Source organism: Phocoena sinus, chromosome 21 (genome assembly GCF_008692025.1).
Source record: "Phocoena sinus isolate mPhoSin1 chromosome 21, mPhoSin1.pri, whole genome shotgun sequence".
Taxonomy (NCBI): domain Eukaryota; kingdom Metazoa; phylum Chordata; class Mammalia; order Artiodactyla; family Phocoenidae; genus Phocoena; species Phocoena sinus.
The window spans coordinates 17,265,207-17,289,419 of record NC_045783.1 but is presented as its reverse complement, the minus strand read 5'-3'; the positions used below and the strand labels follow the sequence as shown (position 1 = coordinate 17,289,419).

At 36.4% G+C, this 24,213-nt stretch overlaps 1 protein-coding gene across 32 annotated transcripts in view; it reads left to right on the top strand.

Moving 5' to 3' along the window:
- PCM1 (pericentriolar material 1) overlaps positions 1-24,213 on the top strand; it is an 89,885-nt gene that overhangs the window by 43,830 nt on the left and 21,842 nt on the right. For 13 of the 32 annotated variants that reach the window (XM_032618236.1, XM_032618242.1, XM_032618235.1 and 10 more), the window contains 9 exons: positions 1,204-1,423; positions 1,513-1,658; positions 2,184-2,371; positions 4,791-4,962; positions 7,711-8,069; positions 15,692-15,856; positions 18,138-18,194; positions 20,589-20,761; positions 21,099-21,230. In XM_032618236.1, coding sequence (XP_032474127.1) covers positions 1,204-1,423; positions 1,513-1,658; positions 2,184-2,371; positions 4,791-4,962; positions 7,711-8,069; positions 15,692-15,856; positions 18,138-18,194; positions 20,589-20,761; positions 21,099-21,230 — 1,612 coding nt within the window. The remainder of the gene's footprint in view (positions 1-1,203; positions 1,424-1,512; positions 1,659-2,183; positions 2,372-4,790; positions 4,963-7,710; positions 8,070-15,691; positions 15,857-18,137; positions 18,195-20,588; positions 20,762-21,098; positions 21,231-24,213) is intronic. The other 19 variants (XM_032618258.1, XM_032618263.1, XM_032618262.1 and 16 more) reach the window with 3 other exon arrangements.

Below are 24,213 nucleotides of genomic sequence, written 5' to 3'. Positions count from 1 at the left end.
TAAAAGTTCCAACCCCCAACACCTGGTTGGTTTTTCTGGTGACTAGCCCTCATCGTGAAGCTAACTAGGGCCTGACAAGAAGGAGCTCATTATGAATAACAAAAGACAGTCATCACTCAGGAGATGGCCAAGAGTTTTAGGAACTCTGTGCTGGGAACCTGGGACAAAGACCAAATACGATATTTATTGTATCACAAGAGTACTGTCGTTGAGACAGATTCCAGCTAGATAAGATCAAGATTGATAAGCTTTGATCTTCACTCTTGTTTTGGGGAATTAAGCAAAAATAAAAATCATAGATAGTGAAAAAGATCTATCAACAAAAATATTTACTACGTTTTTATTTATAACTGAAAAATGTTTCATGTGTAAAAGATGGTTAAGTAATTCCACTTGATGGAATGTTACGTGGCTAAGCTTAAAGCACGAAGAGTGGAAAAATGCTTGTGGTGTAATAACTATAAGTATTTTCAATTTTTTTTTTTAATGGCAAACTTTCCCTATTTTTTTTTGCGGTATGCGGGCCTCTCACTGTTGGGGCCTCTCACTGTTGTGACCTCTCCTGTTGCGGAGCACAGGCTCCGGACGCCCAGGCTCAGCGGCCATGGCTCACGGGCCCAGCCACTCCGTGGCATGTGGGATCCTCCTAGACCGGGGCACGAACCCGTGTCTCCTGCATCGGCAGGCGGACTCTCAACCACTGCGCCATGAGGGAAGCCCTCCCTATTTTTATTATTTGGTTGCGCTGGGTCTTAATTGCGGCAGTTGGGCTCCTTAGTTGCAGCTCGCCAGCTTCTTAGTTGCGGTACGTGGGCCCCTTAGTTGTGGCATGTGAACTCTTAGTTGCTGCATGCATGTGGGACCTAGTTCCCTGACCAGTGATCGACCCAGGCCCCCTGCACTGGGAGCGTGGAGTCTTAACCACTGTGCCACCAGGGAAGTCCCATAACTGTTTTCATTTTGAAGAATACGGAATTATATAGACAATTCTCGGTAAAACATAAATGAAAAAAGATTCGAAAGGAATGAAAAATGATATTGTACAAGACTAGAAATCCAGAATTTTTCTCATTCTATTTTCCATACATTTTAAGTCCTGTGAAGAGAATACAGGTGTATGGACCAGGGTATCAAGGTTTATTGCCAGATTTTAAAAACCAAATAATTACATAAGATGACCTAATGCTTTAAATCTTGTGTTAGGTGGAAGAACAATCGCCCTTTTTCAGCAGATGGAAATTATCGTCCTTTAGCCAGGACAAGACAACAGAATATCAGCATGCAGCGTCAGGAAAACCTTCGCTGGGTGTCAGAACTCTCTTATGTAGAAGAGAAAGAACAGTGGCAAGAACAAATCAATCAGCTAAAGAAACAACTTGATTTCAGTGTCAGTATTTGTCAGACTTTGATGCAAGACCAGCAGGTAAAGTAGAATTTTTTTATCTTGTTTTTGAAGCAGTACACGTTTTTCTCATGTCATCGGCAACTATTCTGAAAATTTTCTTTCCACAGACTCTGTCTTGTCTGCTACAAACTCTTCTCACGGGCCCTTACAGTGTTATGCCCAGCAATGTTGCATCTCCTCAAGTACACCTTATAATGCACCAGTTGAACCAGTGCTACACCCAGCTAACATGGCAACAGAATAATGTACAAAGGTAATCTGTTTCTTAGAAGTAGTGAGAGTGTATAGTAAGTGCTAAAACTGAGCAAGAGTTTTACAGTTACCTTCTGGGAGAAAAGGGCCTGAACCAAATTTCATTTTCGAATATTCTGACACCTGGGAATTTTATAAGCAGAGATATTGCTCAATGTTCCTTTTTAATACCGTGGACCTGACTTAAAAAAAAAATTTTTATAGTACTCAACTTTACACTTACCTTAGGTAGGTTGTATGGTGTGTAAATCGTACCTCAGTAAAGCTGTAAACAATATAAACAATGCGTGTTGTAATTATGCCTACTATCTGTTAGAAGTGCTAATAAGCACAGTTCTTGTTGCGAAGGCTAAGTTACTGAACTAAGCATGCAGGACAAGCAGATATTTGTTGTAGTAAACATCAGAGCAGTCAGTTTGTTCCACATACTGTTGAATCATGTCTTACATATATTCTTTCTGGATGTACTTTACATAGATGGTAATACAACTGATCTTTAAATTACTGACTCCTTAAATTTTTACAGGTTGAAGCAAACGCTAAATGAACTTATGCGCCAACAAAATCATCCAGAAAAACCTGGAAGCAAGGAAAGAGTCAGTAGTGCATCACACCCTCCTTCTCCCAGTTTATTTTGTCCTTTCAGCTTTCCAGCACAGCCTGTAAATCTGTTCAACCTACCGGGGTTTACTAATTTTTCATCATTTGCACCAGGTAAGTGGCTGAAAACTTAAATGAAAATAAATAAATGCAGAGTGTTTGAGAATAACATTTGTCTATTGCATGGATTTTTATCAGTCCCTTTTGGAGTGGTAGGAAATGTTGGCAAAGAAAGTTATAAACTCTTTTCTACATTGATTCTTTATAGTGAACTCTTAAACTGAATGTGGTTGCTAATGAAATTAAGTAAATTATGAATGGTTGCTTAGTCTTTTACCTTTGAATTATTCAACAAGTATTTATCAAGGAGAAAGGGAATTAACCTGTCTACTGGCTGCTGTACATCAGGCACTGTGTAAAATATGAGGAGAGGAGAGGTGAATAAGGCAACGCTCTTGTAGAGGAGCTTGTGTCTTGGTGGGGAGATATATACCACCGGAGTAGAGGTGTTTGGCTTAGGCTTATATTTACTTTTACTTAGTTTAGGCTTTTATTCAGACTTTTTCTGTACCTGTCATGTGCCAGGCACTATATAAATGACTGGGATTCAAAGATGTTAAGCCTGATGCTTTAAGGAATTTAGAGTCTAGTGAAGAAGCTAAGAATGTTAATAAATGCTTAGTGCTTTGCCATGGGTGCTGTAGCAGTGGTGCAGATGAGGTGAATGACCTACTTTTCCTTGGGGCAAGAGGTTATCAGCAAATCTCTTTTTTCCTAGAGAAAGTGATGTTAAAGCTAAAGAATGAATATAATTTTTTTCCAGGGAGATTAGAAGGGAAAGGACTTTCTGATTAATGGAACCACTTAGAGTTACAAAGCAATGGAACAGTATACTACTTAGGGAATTTAGAGGTCATGAAGTATGGCTAGTGTTTAGGGCCATGACAGGGGAAGTAGTAGTTGATGTGGCTGGTGAGCAGTGGAGGCCTTTGTGCTGTGCAAAGAAGCTTAGACTTTCTGCTGCTTACTAGAGGGGCCATTGGAGGATTTTGAGCAGAGGAATAGCATGAGGTTTATATTTTAAAAAGATTACGCTAGTGATTGTTGATTGAGATTGGAGGGAAGGTGCTAAGGGTATAGATGGTGACTGGAAGGCAATTGCAGTGATAGCAGGGAAGGAATGACAGCTTGACCTAAGGCATCGGCAGTAGCGGTAAAGAAAAAGGAGTAATTTTAAAGACATTCTGGAGGTAGAATGATCAGTTAGGTGAGGTGAGTCATGAAGGGAGAGGAGTTGAAGGTGTTTGCCGGAGAATATAGGAAGAGGAAAAGGGTTGGGAGGGCTTTGTGAATATAAATATCCACAGATACAGCGTATTTTCTTAACAGGATTATAAAAGCAATGGCCGTTAAACAATTTAACAAGGTTTTTAGTTCTTAGGTGTGGATAAATATTGGCAGCAGACTTTTAAAAAAATTAATTAATTATTTATTGCCTGTATTGGGTCTTCGTTGCAGCTTGCAGGCTTTCTCTAGCTGCGGCGAGTGGGGGCTACTCTTTGTTGCAGTGCGCAGGCTTCTCATTGTGGTGGCTTCTCTTGTGGTGCAGCACAGGCTCTAGGCATGCAGGCTTCAGTACTTTTGGCACACGGGCTCAGTAGTTGTGGCTCACGGGCTCTAGAGCGCAGGCTCAGTAGTTGCAGCGCACGGGCTTAGTTGCTCCGCGGCATGTGGGATCTTCTCAGACCAGGGCTCGAACCTGTGTCCCCTGCGTTGGCAGGCGGATTCTTAACCACTGTGCCTCCAGGGAAGTCCCAGCAGACGTTGTTTGAGTAGGCATTTAAGAAACAAATAATGTAAGAAATTGCACATGCAGTTCCTTTTTGTCACAATATGCCTTATACCCATGCCAACCCTGTACGAAGACTGTTCATTCTTCACAGTCAATCTAGTTCAGTTTTGTGAAATCCTCCCTGATCCCCTTCTCCCACAAGTTGTAAGTAGCCGTTTGTAAATACCTCTGATACAGCACTATATATTAAGTGTGTGATTATATTTTACTTCCCATGTAGAGTGTAAAGAACCTAAGCTTTGGAGCCATGCAGACCCGAGATCTAACCTGCTCTTTCATTTACTAGGCATTTGATCTCTAAACCTATTTTCTCACTAGTAAAATGAATATAATACCTATTTCACAGTGTTGTTTTGAGTATTAAATGAAGTAACATGTAACGTGCCTACAGTGGAGTCTTGTACCCAGTAATACTCTGATAAATATCAAGCATTATTTTTGCTAACTTTTAGGTCTTAAGGGGTTGGGGATCAGTATTTATCTTTGAATCACCAATGCTGAAAACATAGCAGACTGAGTTGTAAAACAGTGATTGAGTAAATGAGTGTTACTTTATTTTAATCACAAATTTTTCTTTTGGTGGATTTGAATGGCATATTTAATTAAAACTATTTTTTAATTTCATTTTAAGGCTAAAGGTGCTTCTTTATTGTTGTCTTACCCATTGTTTTTATTTATTAGGTATGAATTTCAGCCCTTTATTTCCTTCTAATTTTGGAGATTTTTCTCAAAATATTTCTACACCCACTGAACAGCAGCAACCATTAGCCCAGAATCTTTCAGGGAAAACAGAATACATGGCTTTTCCAAAACCTTTTGAAAGTAGTTCTTCTGTTGGAGCAGAAAAACAAAGGTACTTGATTGTAAACATAATCCATTATTTGCTTAAACATCACCTTGTGATTACATCTAATTATCTGTAATTTGAGAATGTAATTAGGGAGGATGTTTGTGATTGTCTGACTTAATAGTGTTGGGAATGTGAAGTTTTGACATCTTACCAGGTGTCACTCAGGCGTATACCTGCTGCTAACCCTTGTACAAGAGCGGTTCAGAGTTTTGATCAGGGTGTCCTGTGAGGTTCATTTTGGAAGGATATGACATAACCCATAGAGTGTCTTTGGCCTTGATTTGATATCTGTCTTTAAGGTTATACCAGTTCACTGTTCATGGATGTAGAAATAGAAACTAATATTAACTGCTGGAGGATAGTTGTTACAAAGTGATGGCTCCTTTGTTTGATTCATGGCCCTTGATTAGAGTAAGTTCCTAAGGCCCATCCAAATGTAATATTGAGTACTATTAGGTTATAAAAACTTTTGTCAAGGAAGTTTTAGCAGTACATAGTCAGGATTCCTTTTTCTCTCTGCTTCTCACATTTATTATTATTATTTTTTTTTTGCGGTACGCGGGCCTCTCACTGTTGTGGCCTCTCCTGTTGCGGAGCACAGGCTCCGGACGCACAGGGTCAGCGGCCATGGCTCACGGGCCCAGCCGCTCCGCGGCACGTGGGATCCTCCCGGACCGGGGCACGAACCCACGTCCCCTGCATCGGCAGGCGGACTCTCAACCACTGCGCCACCAGGGAAGCCCACATTTATTATTTTTTAATACGATAATCTTCCCAATTATAATTTTGACCCAAATAGTGTGTGAAAGACTCATTGGATTGGCTCAGGTTAATCATTCTTTAAAGCATTTTTATGGCTTGATAAATAATGTTTTTAATGATTGTTTTAATCCAGAAAATGATTTTGATAGCCCGCTGGTAAAAAGATTATAGCCTTTTTATTGTTGTTATTTACTTCAGAAAAACTTTTTAAAAGGATGAAAAATCAGAGGTCAGTTGAGCCTAATACTTGTTCTGTCAGAAGTATCTCTGATTTTGTTTTTCCTATCCCTTTATAAATATATAGGTCACATTACTTCTCCCTTTAGTTAGGTGTGTGGGCATGTCTCAGCCTCTTAAATTAGCATTTTGACAGTTTAATTGTTAAATCATGAACATTTTGGTTTTGTTTTTTACTTAATTAACCAAAAATTCTTAGAATTCAACTTGGTATTCACCTCCAGGAATCCTGTGGTAGACCTCCCTGACCTTGCCTGACTCCTTTTCTTATCTGCACTAACCTTTTTTTCTTACTAAATCTTGTGTTGCTCTGTGAAAGTATTCTATTGTCAGAGCCTAAAACAGTGTTTAGTGCTCAATTGACATTGAGAAATGGTGGTTGAATGAATCTCCATCACAAGCAATAAAAATTTATTCAAAGCTTTAGTGAATGGTCTTCCTATTGGAAGGTCCCTACTTCATTATTATCTATAGTTTATATGTAATTGGTAGTAAAAAAAAAAAAAGATGCATCTGAGTATTACTAATTTAGATATTAGACCTACTTCAGATTAGACCTCATCTCTTTCCAAAATTTCAGCTATTATAGGTTCCCTGAATTAAATGGCTGGAGATAACAAAGAGGTCAGATAAAACATTGTAGTTGTTAGCTCGGGTCAGAAAACTTTTCCTATAAAGGACTACGTAGTAAATATTGCAGGCCATAGTGTCTGTCATAACCATTTATCTCTGCCATTTTTGCACATAAGCATTTATAAACAATATGTAAACAGATAAGTTGCTGTGTTCCAAGAACACTTGATTTATGGACAGTGAAATTTGAATTTTATGTAATTTTCATGTCTCATAAACTATATTTCTCCTTTTAATTTTTTTCAACGATTTAAGAATATAAAGATCATTCATAGCTCTCAGGTCGTACAAAAAAACAGGCAGCAAGCTGAATTTGGCATGTAAACTGTAGGTTTGTTAATCTTTGTCTTAAATTAATCCCTATAGATCAATGTCTCCCAAATTATATTCTTAGGAACTCTGTTGTCCATGTCAGGTTCTGTAATAAAAAGTTTCAGACAGCATGTTCACTATGTTCCCTTCAAAGACATTTATAAAACACATTGGCATATTGAAAGTTCTGAGAAGTACTGCAGACCTGTTTAACTTTGTTTTGTGTATTTTTTCCCAGATTTAGATAACCAGTGAATACCTATTAACATATTAAGGGATGCCAAAGTTTAGCAGATAGAATTTGGAAAATGACACTAAGCTAACAGAGCTAAGTAAGACTTAATGTGAAGAGAAATAAATTACTAGTTACATGGCCAATTGTTTTCACCAGATTCTGGCTATATTTGAACTGCTTTAGGTGACACAGATCCATGTATGTTTCCAAACTTTTTACTGTGGTTCTCTTTCAGTTGTTTCTTTAAGTTTTTTGTTTTTTCCTTGTATGTCCCATCCTCCCTTGATCTTACCTTCCCACTCTTTCCATCATGAATGCTGGACCTTTGGTTTGGAAGTCTCACTAGTGAAAATGGTTTAGTGAGAAAGGTCTAAGATTAAAGTAATTTAGTACCTTAGCCTGTGTAACATTTTCATTTTTAATGTGTATTCTGTGGGAATATTTTTATAGCCTGTTGACAGTTTTTATTTACCTGAATCTACTAGTAGACTGTAAATTAAGTATATCTGGAGTTTTCAGTAGATATAGAAATATATCATTGTAATATATAAAAACTTATTTTCATTGGTAAGGAATCAAAAACAGCCCGAAGAGGAGGTGGAGAACAGTAGGACACCATGGTTATATGACCAAGAAGGTGAAGTAGAAAAACCATTTCTCAAGACTGGATGTGCAGTGTCTGTAAAGAAAACAACAAATAGTAATCGCAAAAATCAATTAGATACCAGTAGGAGAAGACGCCAATTTGATGAAGAGTCGTTAGAAAGCTTTAGCAGTATGCCTGACCCAGTAGATCCAACAACAGTAACTAAAACATTCAAGTCAAGAAAAGCATCTGCACAGGCCAGCCTGGCATCTAAAGATAAAACTCCCAAATCAAAGAGTAAGAAGAGGCATTCTACTCAGCTGAAAAGCAGAGTTAAAAATATTGGTAAGTACAGAAATTTGTTGACTTGATCAGCATAAATGTTGGTACGCTTACTCTCACATGTTGGCGTGTATCATTTCGGTGTGGCTGTTGAGGAGGCACTGTTGTAGACCCACCTGAGCAAAGTCATTTTTAGTTACCTTTGAGAACTTTTTAAATAAAATTTATCAAATAGGGTTTAATGGTGTAGCTATTTTAAAACATGGCATTTATTCTTTTTTGTGCTGCTTAAAACTTCTTACTATGTATGTGGTTCCTATGAGCTCGTAACATTTACTGTTCTCTCGTTTAATATTACGTGCAAGACCTTGTTGGTGACTTCTGGCTAGATCCGCAATGGATTCATTTAAAGAAATGCAGGCCTCTGACTACACTGCAGTCTTTGGATATCATGTAGGTGAAGTCACTTTTAGAACAAGTTTGCTCTTAGTCCTTCAGGAACTGAACCTTAGTTAATAGGAGAAAACATTAATCAATATTTTATTGAATCTTGTCATTGAGTATAATATCGAAGTTCTCTTTATAGTGTTCACTGCATGCCACTTCTTTAAAAAATAGATTTTTTATGATTTTTGAAGAACTTAGTGAAGTCTAACACTGGTTAAAAATTGATTTACTAGCTAAAATCTGGAATATTATAGTTAAAGGATGCTCCTTCCAGTTTGCAAGGGACACTTTTTGGCTGTGGCCTTGAAAGGTCGTTCTGCGTTCAAGGAGATAGTATTTGGTGCTTAAGAGCAAAATATTCTAGGCTTATAATCAGAAAATTGTGAAAACTCACTGCACCTACTAACTTCCTCTCTTGAAAGCTCACAGTGCATTATAAGTGTAGTAAAGGTCCTGGGACACTCTGCAGTTAAAAACCACTTGTAAGCTTTGGCAGCATTCATCTCAGCCATCTTTGGATAATGGAACCCTTGAAAAATCTGATGAAAACTATGGATGTGAAAAAGAATACATGTACGGTTTTTTTCATTTCAGTACCTCATGTTTCCTAAAGTCCTGGGCTGCTACTCCTACTCCCATGTAAAGAATCTGATTTCATGGTTAAACAAGCAAACGTGAACAGGGGTAACATTTTTCTCAGCATACACATTATCATCCTTGAAATAATTTTTCAGTTATTTAGGTTTGGGAGGAGCTGATTACTTAGTAGATTAGTGATCTGAAACCGTTCAAATGAATGAAAATACAACTACGATGCCTTCTCCATGGTCACTCTTGGTGCCACTAGAGAGGATTTAAGTAGATAGTGACCATTTTGAGAGAGGCCCTCAGGGTAGCTCTGAACTTCTTTTTAACGTAGTTGCTCCAACAAAATGCTTTTTGTCATATGAGTAAATGGAAAGAAACTAACCTTTGTTATCCCAGCATCCTCTCATTCAGCTGGTTATTTTGAGTGTGCTAGGGCAGTGCGTCTTGAACTTGATAATGTTTCATACAAATCTCCTTGGGAATCTTGCTTAAAGTCAGAGTCTGATTCCATCAGTCTGAGGAGGGACCTGATAGTCTGCATTTCTAACAAGTTCTCCCATGCGTTGTTGATCAGCATTGACAGTGTAGTCTGTGGACTACAGTTTGAGTAGCAGGGTCTCAGAGGGCACTCAGCCAGCATATGGCCATGTCTGCCTGAGCCTAGAAATCCTGGTGTATTTGTATTTTTGAAACCCCTTTATTCTGAAGAATTATGGTTCCAGATATACAATTCAGCTTTTCTTTTACTTCAAGGCAAAGATTGACATTCTGATCTATTTGCTCTCTTTTCTCATACTTCAGTATAAAAATACTTGCCAAGAATGCACATTCACATTTGTTCAAGAGGGCTTTAAGACCATCTGTTAGTGGGAGCTCCACTTTAAGGTGCACACACAAAGGTAAAAGACCTGATAGCAGAACCAAACTAATATATGCAGAGTCAAAATAATATGTAGCAAAATCAAATGAGCTAAGTCCTTGCTATGCAGAATGTGAACCATGGACAGGCAGCATCCACATCATCTGGGAGCTTATTAGAAATGCAGACTCTTGGGCCCCACCTTATACCAACTGAATCAATACGCATTGTTTTTCAGTTTGCGTATTAGCAAGATTCCCGATGTTTTAATATGAATATATGCACATTAAAGTCTGAGAAGTGCTGAGCTAGACCACTAATTTATGTTGCGTTTGTTCTCTTTGTGGGATAGGAATAGCCATGATTTCTTAGAAGAAAGAATGTTTACTCTATCTTAAAGGAATTAGGAATGGAGGTCGATGGAGGGAAGATTGGAAAGCATTCCAAATTGTAGTAACAATAGGAAAAGTAATATAGAGTCAGGGTGAAGCAAGAAGAGAAGATGAGAGAACTGGGGAAGGAAATAGGATATGACAAATAGGCCAGCACAGTGGGACTTAAGTTGCTGTCTTAAAAGACATAGTACAGGGGCTTCCCTGGTGGCGCAGTGGTTGAGATTCCGCCTGCCGATGCAGGGGACACGAGTTCGTGCCCCGGTCCGGGAAGATCCCACATGCTGCAGAGCGGCTGCGCCCGTGAGCATTGGCCACTGAGCCTGCGCGTCCGGAGCCTGTGCTCCGCAATGGGAGAGGCTACGACAGTGAGAGGCCCGCGTACCGCAAAAAAAAAAAAAAAAAAAGGTAAAGATATAGTACAGCCAGTTATACTGTTCCAAATTTGAGCTGTTTCTATGTTTTTTGCACATGTTGACAGTCTTTCAGAAGTAGCATGCTAAATCTTTATTTAACTTTGTTTCACATGATGGTAATGTACCAATGATGGTAATCTTTAAAAGGTCTTTATATATAAAGATACATATTATTGCATGCAAAGTAAGATTTTACAAATTATGTGCTAATTATCTTTTAAGCTTCAGTTCAAATTCAGACTTTATGAGTTGAGCATGACTTCTTGCCTTGCTGGGTACTTGAGTTATCAGACATATGACTTGGTTTACAGACCCATAATTTGGCTACACTCTACCAGACCCATTTCCTCTTTTGATGGTATTAGAGAGGAGTAGAAGCATATAGTCTAGATGGTCCTCATTCTTGTCTTGGGAAATTGGATGGGACTGTTAGTATACTGACTTCTGGGTTCCACCCAGCCCTGAATCTTTTCGTTTCTTTCTTCCCCCACTCTTCTTGCTCACTAATGAAGATTGAGATAAAATGGATGTCTCGCATTAGGCAAGATAAGCCCTGACAGATGTGGCCCATTTTAGATTCAGAGTTTATTATTTAATGAAGTCAGAGAAAGGAAGGGTAGCCAAAGGTGCCAGCTCCCTGTGTCCCTTATTCCACTCACCACAAGGGCGACGCTGAAACAGAAGGGGCCAGATGATAGTTGCATCATGAGTGGTGGGGCACCCTGTAGCCTAGGAGCCAATGCTGCGCTGTAGCTAAACCACAGTCAAGAATGGAGATGTACCCTCAGGGGGTGAGGCGAACTGGTCTCATGTTTTCATCAGAGCCCAGGAGGAGATGAGAAGTTCTCTCATGACAGCCTTTCAGGGGAAAGAGAGGAAAATCATAAGGCCTTCCGCCAAGACTTAGATTCAGCAACGGTTCAGTCCTTCCCAGTGTGGCCTGTGTAGGTACATGGAAGGTCTCCAGGGTGCTGTGGCTGAGCTGTTTCCCTGTATTGGAGACACAACTAGAAGTACTGTTTCTTCCAGCTCTGTCAGCCACTTGTGCTGAGAAAGACAGGAGATAACCCCCTTATAATAATGACCATCATATGTCATTGTTGCTGTTGTTATATCAGCTGGCCTGGCCAGTGTTACTCTGAAGTATTACTGACTTTCATTAAATCTTCTACTTTCCCTGGAGGATTACTATTAAAGTGTCCCAAAGAGAAGCAAATCAACAGTAGTACCTTAACTTTGGAAATCTAGCCCTTGATATTTTTAAATTGGGACTCATGTAAAACCATGGGTTTTTTTTTTCCCTCTTTTTATAGCATCTTAAAAATTATAGCATGCTTCTCTTCACAGTCTTAGCTCTTTTGGAAGAAGACTGATTTTTTTTTTTTCCCTCACTACTGGGGCTCCCTAAAGAGAATTTTGTGTATGCTGCATAATATATATTTTAATTTTGGTTAGAATCCATTCAGCACTTTTCACATGATTCAGTAACAGCAGTTAGAAGCTTAATTTCATTTATATAAATGTTCTTGTTAGAATAACATACTTTATTTTCTTCAGAGCTATGTTTGCTGTTAATTAAATAAGCAATAGTACTACCATTTATATCATTTTACATATTACTCTTGGCAATCATACCTTTTATTGCTTTTTATGTAGTAGTCCAAAGTAACCAACAGGGCTCTTTTTCCGGTAAGTTTCATGCAGATTGAATGAGAGTGGCTTGAGAGTCTGAGAGACCAACAAAGAAATCAGGAACCTATACATGAGATGATGAAGTCGTAACTTGAATGATGGCCTTAGAGAAAGAAAGGGAAGTTGAATCCAGATAGGATATCACAGAGAATAATTTGACAGTATATTGGGAACTAATTTGTTATTAACAGAGCAGCCGTTGTGATCTAGAGAGATAAGCAGCAAGGCTTTAGGTTCTGCTGGCTCTTTCAGAGAGTGAGCAAAAATCAGAGCCCTGTGGTTCTTAGAGGAAACTTGGTTGGAGGAGATCCATGCAACCCCTCCTTCCACAGGGAGGGCGCTTCCCTCCCTTCCAAGAGTAGCAGTCTTTTGCCACTTCAAAGTACTAATGGGAAAGGGTGTCACTGAAAAAAGAGGCGGCATCCTGCCTACCCAGAACACGGTAAAGCATTTACCTTTGCAGCTGAGGAGCCTGAGGGGTCGAGAGGCTTCCTTCTTTATCGTCTTGATGGGAGGCTGACAGCTTGCCAGCCAGACCATTGCTTCACCATGGGCATGAGGCTCCCAAGCACTGCCAGCGTGCTGCCATTAAGGCTGCCCAGCAGTCGGGTCCAGCCTGAAGGGTAGATAAGAGTCGGGGCTAACCCAGTAAACATAACAGTGCACATAAAAGGGACCAGCAGCCAGACAGAAGTCATGGAAGCAGACCACTAGAACAGGTAAAATCTAGTCAAAACAGAATTATTGAAGGAAATATTCACTTGAGCAAAATGATAAGAATACTTAAGCAGATTGAATTATTTTTAAAAAGCAGATTGAATTATAACGTAAATTCTTGAGAACTAGAAAAAATGATTTTCACATTTAATGTTTAGATTATTTGAAAAAGAGGACAAATGCTATTAAGTTCCAAATTACTGGCCTAGAAAATTAAAGGGAAGAACTATGTCATTACACAGAGCAAAAAGTACTAAGAGATAAAATAAAGAGGGAAATGATTAGAGGCTTAAGGACAAATCTTGGAGATCTGATATACAAGGAGTTCTAAAGGAGGAAAAAAAAAAGTGGAGAGGCAGTAATTCAACAAATAATAAAGGGGAATCTTTAATGAAGAAAGACTCAAGACCGCAGATCAAAATAGCTGACTGTTGCCCAGCCAGGAGGCACGGAGAGAAAGTACATACCCCTTCTCCCCTGTGTATAGACTGATACAGTTCCTGGATTCCGAGGAAAAAGTAAAAATCCTCTAAGCTTCCAAGTTGGAAGAACAAGTTACATATAAAGAAAAAAAACAAATTGACATCAGACAGTCTTACTTAAAACCTAAAAAAGTAGAAGTGAAATGACATCCGTTCGTGGACAAAAAGGGACTACAACTCAAGAATCCTACTCTCGGACAAGAGACTCTTCACCTGTCAAGCTGAAAAAAGATAACTGGTGTATCCTATCTGAAGAAAACTATAGAGACAACATATGAATCAGATAGAGACCTTTATATAAGGGAAGGTGAAAAGGAGAGGTAACAGTTCAGTAAAGAAAGCAGTAGTTTAATCTCGGCTATTAATGTAAATTCAAAAGTAAAATACTAGCAAATTGAACCTGCCAGTATATGAAAAGAGTATTAGACTGTTGGTAGCAGGGTTTATTATAGAAATGTAATCGTGATTTATTTTCAGGAAATCTGTCAATATAATTGATTATATCAACCACATTACAGGTAGTGGTAGGTTAGATAAAATTTTAAGTCATTTCTAATGAAAGTGCACCTAGAAAGGGAGGCAGTTATTTAAATATAATAGAGGCTGTTAGCTGATGCCACTTACAGGCACTATTGTAATTGAAAATACTCCAGAGATATCTCTATCAAAATTAGGAATTAACAGGGATTCCCTCTCTACCACCATCATTATTTAGCATTGGTTGGAAAGTATTATGACAAGATTAAATGATTGGAATAAATATTTGAAAAGGAGGGAAACAAATTTTATATATTTTCTAAGCTAGCCCGAGAGACACTGGAAGACAGCTACCTAAGTTAGCTAAGTTAGTAAAGTAATTATGAAATAAGATTATGAAATAAGTGTGTAAATATTTTTCTCTATCATAGTAATACCCAGTAGAAATGGAAGTGGCAGGGAGTATTTTCATAGTAGTATCCAAAGCTACTGGGACCAAAAATACTTAGGAATAAATTTAACAAGAAATGTACGAGATCTATAAAAATTTTTTTGAAGAACACGAAACAAGATTAAGCAAATATAAAAGCATAACTGTGTTCTTAAGTTAGAATTTATAAAATTGCAACTAAAGATTCTGCACGCTGCAACAACGATCCCCTGTGCTGCAGCTAAGACCTGGCATAGCCAAATAAATATATAAATAAATATTTAAAAATAAGTAAATTCTCCTCAAATTAATAAATACTTTCAATGTGTTTCTATTTTGAATCCTCATGGATTGTTTTTGAAATTGGGGGAAAAAGATCTCAAAACTTCTGTGGAAGGACCAGTGTCCAAAAATAGCTAAGAAAAGAAGCTAGATAGGACTTGTCTTACCAGGTGTTTAAACATAGTGTAGAACTTCTGTGGCATTGGAATAGATAAGTTAAACAGATGGAATGCCCAGAAGTAAAACCCAATAAATGTGGAGATTTAATATATTGACCAAGGTTGCATTTTAATTCAATGGGAAAAGGGTAGGTGTAACCAACTATCCATGTGGAACAAAATAAAGTTGAATTCCTACGTTGTGCTAGATGCCGAAAAGTAACTGAAAAAAAGATTAATACCCAAACTTGGAAGAGTTAAAGAATATATGTATAACCTAGGGGTGGGGAAGGCTTTATACCAAGTCATATTAAACAAAAGGTATACAAAAGCAGACATCTGATTATTTAATGCCCCTTATTCTTCTGTCTATCATGGACATATATAGATTAGATGTGATTTTTTCTTGTATTTCCTAATACTGAAAAATTGTTAGCTTGGAGTCTAGTAGAGAATTTGGGTTATATAAGGTCTATCTACCATGTAGTTTGAGTTGGGATGTATTCATTGAGATGAATATCGAAGGACAATGAAGTGTTAGAATTTATTACTGTTATCCTGTGCCTACAAAGGTTATCGCAAAGATTTTTCTGAAACATACTATTTACTATTTTGATTTCTAGTTATACCAGGCCTTCACAGCATTCTAAATTGAGTGACCTATACTGTTTCACTATGGAAATCAATTTCCCTTTCAGTTTGAGTTAGTTGCAACTGATAACAGTTGTCACTTTTTTTACTCAAGGGTATGAAAGTGCCAGTATGTCTAGCACATGTGAACCTTGCAAAAGTAGGAACAGACATTCAGCCCAGACTGAAGAGCCTGTTCAAGCAAAAGTATTCAGCAGAAAGAATCATGAGCAGCTGGAAAAAGTACTAAGATATAGTAGGTCTACAGAAATGTCTTCAGGTATGTTCGTTTTTTGGTTTGTTTTAATTTAAGGACTTTTCACCTTAGATTTGAAAAGCTGTATTAAAACAAGCTTAAAATTCATCTATCACACTTTTCTATCATGTGAAAGGTTTTATAGTAGAGTTTACAGTACACAGTTCTTGATGTCAAGAAGTGTAAACTGGAAATATATTTTATTATTGTGATACTATCTTTTGATGCATTTTGATAAAATTCTGAATGAACAAGTATAGTTGACATTAATTTGGTACTCCTAATTTGAAATTCTGAAAATATTATCTGAATAAGAGTTGGATACAAAATCACATCGTTCCCCTGCTTAAAATCTTTGGCCTTCACCGTGCCTGCAGGAGAAAGCCCAGATGCCTCAATGTAACATATCTGACCAGCAGAGATTTGATTCCTTCCTGCCTCTCCAGACTCATTTCTCACACCCTGTGCCTTGAACTTGACTCTTTCAGTGGCACTAAACTGAAGTTTTCCCATAGCCACCTCAGCAGTTGTCTTACCTCAGCAGTTGTCCTTCCTGCCTCAGGTCCTTTTTGCTCTTTGTTGGCCTTTGTCTCTGCTGGCTCTTAAGTAAAATCTTAATTCTGCAACTCTGGAACTGTATCCAAATCCAAGCTGGGAGAGGTTACCCTTTCTCCTTTTTGTTTTTCTGTCATAACCTGTGTAAACCTCTTTTGTTGCCTGTATCACATTATGTAGTATTTACTTGTTTAAGTGTCTGTATCACCTTTTTGGTTCCTTTGGCAGTAGATAATATTTTTTCATATTTGTATCTTAAATGTTAGCATGGAACCTGACACGTGGTGGGCACTCAGTGAGTGTTTATTGAATGAATGGAGTCATAAGTATTTGCCGCCATTTTAGTTTAAGTAAATACTGGCACGTCCCTGATTTATAAAGAATAAGTACGTCTCAAAGAAATATGGAGAGGGAGGCAGTAAATATAGACTCTAAATTTTCAGTTGTCAGTAAGACCCTTGGTGAAAATGATAATAGTAGCTACCATTTGTAGTATGCTTTACTGTTTACAAAGTAAACAAATTACTCATCTCATTTGAGCCTCATAATCCTTTCAATTCATTTTGTTTTCATTTTGCAGATGAGGAAACATGATTAGAGGGGGTGCCTGTTTTTTCCCAGTGCTCATAAAGGACCAGTAGTATAAACTGGTACAGGTTTTTGGGAAAAATGTCATGCCCTTAACCCAGTACTTGTAGGCATCCATCCTAAGGAAACAAAAGTGAAAAGAAGAAATTGGGATTTAGGTGTTGACTGAACATTATGATTCCAACTATTTTAAACAAAAATCTGGATAAAAAAGCTGGAAGAGAATGCATCAAAATGTTAATAGTGGTTTTATTATCTTTAAACTCCTCTATATTTTATAAAACTTATAATGAGTATTTATTACTTTTGTAATCAGAAAAGAAACATCACATTTATTCATATTTTGAAATGACCTCCTCAAGGTTGTATTGCTAGCAGATGGTAGAACCGAAGTTTCATTCCTGGTCTCCTGTTAAGTCCAAGATCCTTTTGTCAAACATATCAATTCTGTTGTTCCGACCCTAGCATTTTACCAAAGTTTTGTAGTTTCCATCTCCTTTCACTATCTTTATCAAATACTGATGTCTTCAAACAATAAACAGTTGGGTGGAGGTTGGAGAAAGGCACTAAATTGATAGGCTTAATAACTTAGATGTCAGTTACCTAAATAATTGATAGTTGGTCATAGTACTTCAGATCTTATTACTGTCACTTAGAAACATATAAGCATCAAATTTTGGTGAACTAAAAAAATGTTTGAATAATATAAATATTCCTCTTTTCTAAAAAGACAGTTATAGTTTTAACCATTACCCTAAAATTCTTTATAGCACCTAAGAGTAGTTTTTGTGATATGATCATTAGATTGTAGCATATACGGATGCTAGTATTGAACTGTATACAGTCCTCTTCTCCCTCGGGGGTTGTGGGGCGTTCCCTTTGATGTGTATGCTTCTAAGAGTGAATGGTAGAAGTTTATTATGATAGTCATCATCAGTCACATCAACACAAGTTTATAGCAGATCTTTTGATATTTTCCCTGAAGAGAGATTATTTTTAAACAGAGCATAAACCATACCTTGTGATAACATTTCAGTTCAGGCAAACGATTTTAAAGAAATTTGCTTATTTCTTTTTTTCATTCATTTATTCATGTTACAGACCCTGTCTTTACTATTCATACACATTTTATGTTCATCCTTATGTCTGCCCTTTCCTACAGCACATGCTAGGAGAATACTACAGCAATCTAACAGAAATGCATGCAATGAAGCGCCAGGTAACAATCTGCTTAGTTTTGGTGTCCACTTTTTGTTAATTCTTCCATTGGTCCTAAAAATCCTTAGTTTTATTGTTCTAATTAATTTTTTAGATTTAGTTTAGTGTGTATGTGTTATTTGGCTGGTAAAAGAGAAAGAATTCATACTTACTAAATTCTGAAGGTTTTCATTTATAATTCTTTACTTGGTTGGTAAAATTGGCTGCTTTTCTTATTTTCATTTTCTGTTAGTGTATGTAACATAACCAACACATTCATGTAGATAATAGAAAATGTTTTTATAATTTAGTGTTTTATTTGAAGTTATTTATCTTGTATTCTTTAAATGCTTATGAGCATTCATATTTTTTGGAAACAAAAATATAGTTACTTTTATTCTTAGCTCTGATTTACAGTGTTAAGTATTGTGTATGACTTCTGTTGTAGTTCTTATTTTTCCTTACCAGTCAACATGTATAAAAAAATAAACCGTTGAACAAAAACAGCTATGACATGCAAAGACCATGATACATAAAGATCATGGAAAATTGCAGAATGCTATTTTTGTCCTTAAACTATGAATTTTCTTTAGACATGGTTCTGTATGATTTAGAATTATAAATATTCTTTAATGCCTCCTGTGCTATACATGAGTAAAAAAGAAAAGCCTGTATGAACCTCTAGGGGAATTTAAAGAAAACAAAAAAACCAAGGACCTAGCATGGAGGAAGCTAAATGTATCAGTGGTACTTCCTAAAGAAGAAAAGAACTCTGAAAGTAGGATAAAAACAAGATGGAGTCAGACAAATCTGGCTGAGATCAAGGATTTTTCTAGCCTAAACTAATGCATTTTAGGCCAGGAGGAGAAACTGGCAAAAACTTTCCACTTTTCTATTGTAGGTGGGAGGGATGAAGCATATGTTTGGCATAATTTATTTTTCGGGAATAATTTAATCTTTACTGATATATAATTTAGAGTGATAATTTTATCACATACAGAGGTAATTAAATATGCTTTGTTCTTATATCTTTAAAATAAAAAACTTTTTCTGAAACAACTGATCAAACTACAATATAGTATATAAATTGGGAAAGTTTGTGTGACATCCCATCTTCTTACCTGGATTTTTCCTATAAATAGAGATTTCCTACAGAGATAGTTCTGGTTCCTGCTCATAGTAAATATTTTTATAGTAACATAGCACATTTGAACATTTTAAAACTACTAAGAGAATTTTAGTATATTATTTCATTTTATACTCATAAATGTCTGAGGCAAGATAGGGAAGTTGCATATTTATTACCCTTATTATTTTATACTTGTGGAACTTGAGGCCTGAGGATGTTAATTTGCCTAGTAAATTAATGGAAAGTTTTTTCATTAAACCACATTTGCTTTGCATTTTTAAAATTTCTCTCTTGCAAAAAGTGAATTTTTAAAATCTTAATGATCTTTGCATGTTTATTTGAAAGCACAATATATTAAAACACTCAACATTTCAAATTCTCTTCCTTGAAAACTTATCACTGATTTTTGTAGAACTTGAATATTTAGCTGCTTGTGGTTCTACTATTACTCTAGAAAGTTTACAGAATTTGATAGCTAGAAGAACACTGGAAATTTTTTTTTTTTTTCCGTAGAGAACTCAAAATGGGAACAGTTCCTAATTTGTGCTCTTAAAAGTAAAGGTCTGAGTGTATACCTTTAAGGGTGATAATTCTTTGCTATAAACAAATATATGTAGCAGAATTGTTGCTAAATAATAGATTGATGCCTAGATTCTGTGAAACTGAAAACTTCATTAGCCTCACTGCTTGCTCCAACTTATAATGAGTATGTCAGTAAGACACTGTAGTAAAATTGACCTATTTTGTTATAGTTACAAATTCAGTTTTTCATCAATACAGCATGATTACGGAGATTTGAGAATCAGTAGACCTAACTAGATAAGCCTTAAAATAGTATGTTTCCTTGGCAGCATTTAGTTCTCAACATTAACAAAATAAACGGATTTCCTTTTCTGTAAAAAAATTCATATTAGCAAAAAAAGAAAATTGTTTGCAATTTGCTTATTTCATTCAAGTGCTGAAAGATTTCCACTGATTATTCCTATGAAATGTGTAAGATTTTCCATTGAGAAATAACTTTGCTCTAAGTAATGCTAAGTAACGTTATTTCTCTAGTAAATATTTAGTGTATATCTTGATATTTTTAAGATTATTTTTTTCTTGGTAATTTTAAGATTTTTATTCTACTTTAAAAGCTCTGAAATAGAATTGTTTTTTTTTTTTTTTTTTTTTTTTTTTTTAGAATTGTGTTTTAAGTAGTTTAAAGGTGAGAGTAATGTTGCAAGTTATAAGAAATAGGAATGTATTTCATCAATATTAACTTCCTGATCTTTTTATATCTTCCAGAAACCGGGAGTGATTTTTCCATGTTTGAAGCTTTGCGGGATACCATTTATTCTGAAGTAGCTACGTTGATTTCTCAAAATGAATCTCGTCCACATTTTCTTATTGAACTCTTCCATGAACTTCAGCTACTGAATACAGACTATTTGAGACAGAGGGCTTTATATGCCTTGCAGGTATCTAACATTTTTTCCCCTACACTTTCTGGTACTGCCATTTTCCACCATTCTGTCTGGTTACTTTCTTAGACTGAAGTATGTCCTTGTTCCATAAGTATTTTGATCTGTTTTTTTATGTATTTCCATGCCATTTTAATAATCTTATATAGCTTATGTAGCTTTAGATAAAGTCTTTTTCTGAGCAGTTTTTTAGTGTTTTATCCTAAATGTTATGTCTTCCTCATAGTTAACCTTTGAGGTCAGGAGTATTGCATTTGTTCTGGTATCTACTTCTACTTTTAATTTTGTGATTAAACACAAATGTTTTTCATAGCTATCTTATTTCCTTATTTAGGACATAGTATCCAGACATATTTCTGAGAACCATGAAAAAGAAGGGGAAAACGTAAAGTCAGTGAATTCTGGTACTTGGATAGCATCAAACTCAGAACTTACTCCCAGTGAAAGCCTTGCTACTACTGATGATGTAAGCTGATAATGATTAATGAAATTATAGATATAATTTCAGTATGCAGCTAACAAAAGTTAAGTAGGTTGTTAATAAATTGTGAGTATACCTAATATATTTGTTTTTTAGCTTTTTTAAAAAGCTGAGTGTAGTGTATTGCTTTATTTTGAGGTGAGGTATAAAATTCAGTCACAATATGACAGCAGTCAAACACCAAAATTAATAAGTTATAAGGTCTGAAATAGCCATATTTATATCTCCTTTGTCCAACATAGGAGTTGAGTCATAATAGACACTCAGTAAAAATTGTTGTCTTTGTTCAAGACATTGAGTAAACCAGACAGCAGTTAGATCAAAGAACCCTTGAGTAAATACAAGATAAATTGAGTTCGTCTTTGAGTTAGAAGAGAAGCCTAGACAAAAGAAAGCCTGGAAGAAAATGTAATTTAATATATTAAAATTGATGAAGAAATTTTTGAGTAAAGTAAAAAGGGCCTGGAAATGGAAAAGAGTGGTGAGGAAAATGTATATTTTCAATAAACTATGTCCTCCAAATAACACCTACCTCACACATACTGGATTGGATAACTGTATGGCAAACTACAAGGATACTGAGGAGATAATGAACTAGGCATTTGAAATCACCTATTTAAAGGTTCAGACCCTGATTCTGTTGTAAAAGATTATATGTGGTCCTGGGATAACAAGTACATTCTTTTTTATTTTATTTTTATTTATTTATTTTTTTGCGGTACGCGGGCCTCTCACTGTTGTGGCCTCTCCCGTTGCGGAGCACAGGCTCCGGACGCGCAGGCTCAACGGCCATGGCTCACGGGCCCAGCCGCTCCGCGGCATGTGGGATCTTCCCAGACCAGGGCACGAACCTGTGTCCCCTGGATCGGCAGGCAGACTCTCAACCACTGCGCCACCAGGGAAGCCCAGTACATTCTTTTTTATACCAACTTCAGCACCTGGATATTCATGGATAAGAGTGTCATAATTGATTAGCAAATACCTGCTGTAGGTATAGAGTTGGAAGCATATTACTGTATTTCTGCCCATTGTTAATATGATAACATACATGTTTTTTTCTGAAAAGACAGTGTTTTCTCAAAAAGATCATCTTCTCTTCTTCATGTATAGTAATTTCCTTACAATTATTGAGGACTTTTTCTCAATTTTTGCTCTTTTATTTTACTCATGTTTAAAACAATACTTCCCCAAGTCATCTTTCCTGCTTAAAACTTTTCTTCACTAGGCTCCAACTCCTATATTACTATGAACATAAACCTGTGTGCAAGAACTACATGGTTTTGGTTGATTTATAATAGCAAATACAAATTAATGTAACTAATTGCTACTTGGGATTAATTGTTATTTTAACTAATTGAAAAATTGTGTTCTCTTTTTTCGTGGGAAATGAAAAGTGGTCCAGCTGTATACATAAAAAATAGGAGCTACTAGGTTATATTTAAGTTGATTAGGCACTGAAATAACTTACTGAGGGAGCATGAAGAGTGTCTGTTCTTAGAAATCTCTTTTAGTAATTTTATAGCCTTAACTCCAGTGCCTTTCTTTTTATCCAAATTTCAGATAGGCGGCATTACTTCCAATTATTTTAAAGGATTTGAACCCATTGGTTTGCATCATCAACAGTAAATTTTGAAAATTAAGCTGCAATTTATGATAAAGTTAACCTGACAAGGTTTTAAAGTTAAAATTTAAAGATACAGTAATACGTTATAAGTAAGTGTCTTAGCAGATCTAGAGCAGTGCTATCCAGTAGAACTTTCTACAGTGATGGAAATGTCTTATATCTTCATTGTCTAATACAGTACCCATTAGCCACATGTGGCTATCGAGCACTTGAAATGTGACTATTGGAATTGAGGAACTAAATTTTAAATTTTATTTAAATAGCTGCAGGGCTAGTGGTTACCATACTGGTTGGATATAGAGTCTCATTCTCCATGTTTCTAGGCCAAGGTCCTTTGAGTTCCATTTATGGAGCTTTTACACATACCTTTCAGAGCGTGTAAAAGTCTTCATGCCATGAAAGAGAGAATTAAAGTAGACATCTGGGGATTATAGTCAAGGAGGTTGAGGAATTGAGATTTAGGAAGAGGAAGAAACAACTTGCATCTTCTACTCCAGGGTGCTATAAAATGGCAAAGGCACATCTACCTTCAAGTCTTACTTAAAGGAGTAGCAAAATGGTTCCATTTCTTAAAACATGTTCCCTAATGCCTGCATTTCCTTTAATCAGGGACAAACCTGTCATTTCATAATTTAAGAGAAAACTTTAAAAGATCAGTAGCTAGGAAAGAACACAATTGTGAAATGAGTTACAGTCAAAATATAATTGAGGCTCTCTCCTAATCACGCTACACACAAAAATTAATTTGAAACTACTTACAGTCCTGGAAAAGTTAAAACTATAAAACTTCTAAAAGAAAACAAATCATGATTTTGACATAAGCAGAGATTTCGTAGGACACAGCACTAAATATGAAAAGAAAAAAATTGATAAATCAGCCTTCATAAAAATAAAATCTTTCTGCTTTTCAAAAGATACCATTAGGAGAAAACAACCTCAGTACATATATCTGGCAAATGACTGTGTAAAAGACAAATCCTGACTATATAAGGAACTTCTACAACTCAATTGTAAGAAATCAACTCAAAAAAAATGGGCAAGAGATTTGAACATATGCTTCACAAAAGAAGATATATAAATGACCAGTGTGCAAATCAGAACTACGTGAGGTACTATCTCACATCCACTAGAAAGGCTGAAATTTAAAAGATTGACAATGAGAAGTATTGGTGTGAATTTGGAGCAGTTGGAGCTCTCACACGGCTTGTAGGATTGTAAAAATTGTACAGCCACGTTGGAAAGCAGTTCGGCAGTTTCTTATAAAGTTAAACATAAACTTGGCATGTGACCCAGCAATTTCTCTTCTAGGTACTCATCCAAGAGAAATGAAAACATGTCCACAAA